The 3,801-nt window shown below is 49.2% G+C and overlaps 1 protein-coding gene across 1 annotated transcript in view; it reads right to left on the bottom strand.

Annotated features, from left to right (window-relative positions):
* Nucleotides 1-314: 314 nt before the first annotated feature.
* LOC311377408 (netrin-3-like) overlaps nucleotides 315-3,801 on the bottom strand; it is a gene marked incomplete at both ends in the record, with an annotated part of 8,195 nt that continues 4,708 nt past the window's right edge. The window contains 2 exons of the mRNA XM_084491304.1: nucleotides 315-365; nucleotides 3,189-3,338. Of these exons, the coding sequence (XP_084347430.1) occupies nucleotides 315-365; nucleotides 3,189-3,338 (201 nt within the window). The remainder of the gene's footprint in view (nucleotides 366-3,188; nucleotides 3,339-3,801) is intronic.

Below are 3,801 nucleotides of genomic sequence, written 5' to 3'. Positions count from 1 at the left end.
GTCACACATTTACTTATGCCAAGAGACACACCGAGTGTGTTTGCATAAGGAACTCATACTATCATTCACAAAGCAGCAATTGGCATGGGGTCGCATCCAATTATCCCAATTACGATCGAGGATAACGACAAGATCTTGTAATGTAAGCACAATTAGAATAATTTATAGGCAAAAGCGTAACTTTTACGCTGTTTATTTTGTATTTTAAATGAACTCGCGCTATTTATACGATCGCCTTAATATAAATGAATGATCTCCGCACAAGCAGGCAGCGGAGTCTCTGCGTGTTCTCTGCTGCCCCTCAGCTCTCTTACCTATGCTGTACTGCGGCTGGAACACCGGGGTAGGGGCGACCTCTTGAATTCCTGCAAACGTAAACACAGACAGCAGAGGCCAGACAGACAGTCAGACAGAGACCAGACCGACAGACAGACAGACAGGTGAGGGGTGTATAAACAATATCTTTGGGGCTCGTCTTCCAAACAGATTGTCTTTGTCTCCTACGGTGATGGCAGGTTCTTGCACACTGTGGTGTGTGTGTGTGTGTGTGTGTGTGTGTGTGTGTGTGTGTTTTAAAGGGATAGAGGCCAAGAATGGGAACATGTAAGGTATGCATGAATGCCTCAGAGGGTCGGGAATGCCCTTGCTTGCAGAAGATAAGCATATGTCAAAAATGTCAGTGTGTGTGCGTGTATGTTTGAGAGGTGTGTGGTCTTTTTTTATGGCATTAGATGTATATGCTTTGACAAGGTTCCACGCAAATGCAGGGTATGCACACACACACACACACACACACACACACACACACACACACACACAAAGACAAACCCACCTACACACACACACACACAGTTCCCATTCAATCTCAGCAGCACATGTTAGAGTGATTTGGCCAATAGCGTTCGCCCCGGGCAAACATCTGCCATGTGTCTGTGTGCTGCTGCTGCTGCTGCTGCAAAGACTTGTTCACCAACCACTGGTCTCTGTGTGCTGCCAATTGTTCACATGTGTGTGTGTGTGTGTGGGTGTGAGTGAGTGAGTGTGCGCGCGTGTGTGTCTGTCTGTGCCAACATGTGCATGAGGACAGTGAAGTTGTCTCTACACGACCATTATGTATTTAAAACAAATTATTTAATGAGTTTATAATACAACCTTTTTATAAATTACACTAATAATAATAATGATATATTATTGCAGACATTGAGGTTGTCAACATGATTAAAACGCAGTTAATTAATTGAATTGCTGTATTAAAACATCATAACAATTAAACATGTATCCTTTATAAATGACAGTAAGTGTAATATCTTTAGGCTAAATGTAAATTCATAGCAATTTACTGAATCGTGTGTCTGTCTGTCTGTCTGTCTGTCTGTCTGTCTGTCTGTCTGTCCGTCTGTCTAACAGATAAACCGTATAGAATCAACTGTCCCGTACCTTTCCTGTTCTCTCTGACAAAACTGGGACAGTGACACCCTACACTCCCTCAACACACACACACACACACACACACACACACACACACACACACACACACACACACACACACACACACACACACACACACACACACCTAACTAGACCCCATTTATTTGACATCAAAGAGGTGTGCGGTGTGTGTGTCTATGCGGCATGTGTGCACAGCTATCAATAGGCCAACATGAAGCTTCCCTTTAAGCCCACTGTGTATGTGTGTGTGTGTCTGTGTGTGCATGTGTGTGTGTGTTTGTGTGTGTGAAGGAACAGATTCTTCGAGGGCATTCTCAAGGCAACAAATTGTATTAAGTTAACCTTTTGGTAATATTGAGTCGTACCCCCCCCCCACACACCCTCACACACAGACACACACACACACACACACAATCACACACACACTCACACACACACTACTGTCAATATCAGGATGAGCCTTGTTGTCATTCGCTCACCTTTCCATCCGTACAAGAAGTAGCTGTGTGTGTGTGTGTGTGTGTGTGTGTGTGTGTGTGTGTGTGTGTGTGTGTGTGTGTGTGTGTGTGTGTGTGTGCGCGTGCCTGCCTGCCTGCCTGCGTGCGTGTGCGTGTGTGCCTGCGCGGCCGTGCTGAAGGTGGAAGACGGCTATACATAGCCTGGGAGATGGCCTGGCAGTAAAAACAAACAAGGTTATCTTTCAGTCGCTGCTTTCACCGCGAGAGTTATGGGTCTGGGCCCTTCCAACGTCGGGGGGGGGGGGAGCTCGGACAGAGTGGGTGGCAGAGGGGCTGAGCTGCACGACAGGTGTGAAAGCCGCCACCAATAGCTCCCCCTTGCCCACCTCTCTCTCTCTCTCTCTCTCTCTCTCTCTCTCTCTCTCTCTCTCTCTCTCTCTCTCTCTCTCTCTCTCTCTCTCTCTCTCTCTCTCTCTCTCTCTCTCTCTCTCTCTCTCTCTCTCTCTCTCTCTCCCTCTCTCGTCCCTGTGACACCAGGGACGGGGGGGGGGCTTAGGTCCGTGTCGGCGCACAGCCGCGCCCGCCGTGCGTACTTGTCGGCACTCGCGTGCGATTAGCCAAGGAAGCGCACGTGGATTAGCGCCGGTGGCGGCTTGTCAGTTGGGCGTGCTAGCTCTCAGCGCTAGCCCTCAGCACTAGCCCTCAGCGCTAGCCCTCAGCGCTAGCCCTCAGCGCTAGCCCTCAGCGCTAGCCCTCGGCGGCGGACGCTGGCACCAAACCCGGCGAGTGGGACATACGGCGGGAGATTGATCTCGCGCTGATCCCGTAGCTATAACGAGGGGGGGGTGGGGGGGCTCATAGTAAAAGCCCATTTTCATCGTCACCATGGAGACATCGTCTCCAGGGACGTGAGGGGTGGACCGAGATCCGGTCAAATGAGTCTGATCCGTAGTCGGCTGCTTTCATACCGAGTGGAAGTTTGCTAAAGGGGCGACAGGAGACTGACCCACTTCAGGCCCAAGAACAACCAGAGGTTCAAAGAGAGTCCCCTGGACCCGGGACGTCCAGCACAGCCCGGGGTGACTCCAAGCGTCCCGGGATAACCAAGGTTTCATTATGGTCCCCTTAAATAGGTTAACACAGCCCGGGAGGTCCTCATAAACCAAAGACACTTGAGTGTGGGTGTGTGCAAATGTGTGCGCGTGTGTGTGTGTGTGTGCTTGCATGTGCATGTGCGTATGCATGTATGTGTGTGTGTGTGTGTGTGTGTGTGTGTCTTACGTATGCAGGGTCTGAGTGGGGACCGGCCCTGCTTGAACCCCGGGGCGCAGCGGTTGCACCTGAGGCCGGTCACGCCGTCCCGACACAGACACTGACCCGAGGTCTGGTTGCACCAGCCGCCCACCGCGCCCAACGGGTGGCACTGACACGCTGGGGGGGGGGGGGGGGGGAGACAGAGAGAGTCTTCAGTTTTACAAACACAACTTTATTGTACACTTGTGTAGGAGTCACTTGTTTGACAATTACGTTTTTGCTTTTCATAAGCAATTTAAACGTTGTTATTCTAGTTGAATAAATGACTTGAAAAGCATGAAAGAGAGAGAGAAAGAAAGAGCGAGAGTGAGTGAGTGAGTGAGTGAGTGAGTGAGTGAGTGAGTGAGACACAGAGAGACAGCAACAGACAAAGAGAGAGAGAGATTTATTTGCATCTTAAACCCACAATGATATCACTACTTGAACAAACTCAACCATTCCCAGCATTTGGACAGCCATGAAAAACAATCTCAAACTCAAAAATGAAATTGTTACGAATCCTACTCCTAAATCCATCAACTTCTGATAATTGCAAATGAAGATGGGGAATCAGCTGGTGAACTATAGATACCAACATTTT

The sequence above is a fragment of the Micromesistius poutassou genome, assembly GCF_964030765.1.
Source record: "Micromesistius poutassou genome assembly, contig: SCAFFOLD_1424, whole genome shotgun sequence".
Lineage (NCBI taxonomy): Eukaryota > Metazoa > Chordata > Actinopteri > Gadiformes > Gadidae > Micromesistius > Micromesistius poutassou.
Note: the sequence above shows the minus strand (reverse complement) of the source record. Positions and strands in the feature narration are given on the sequence as shown.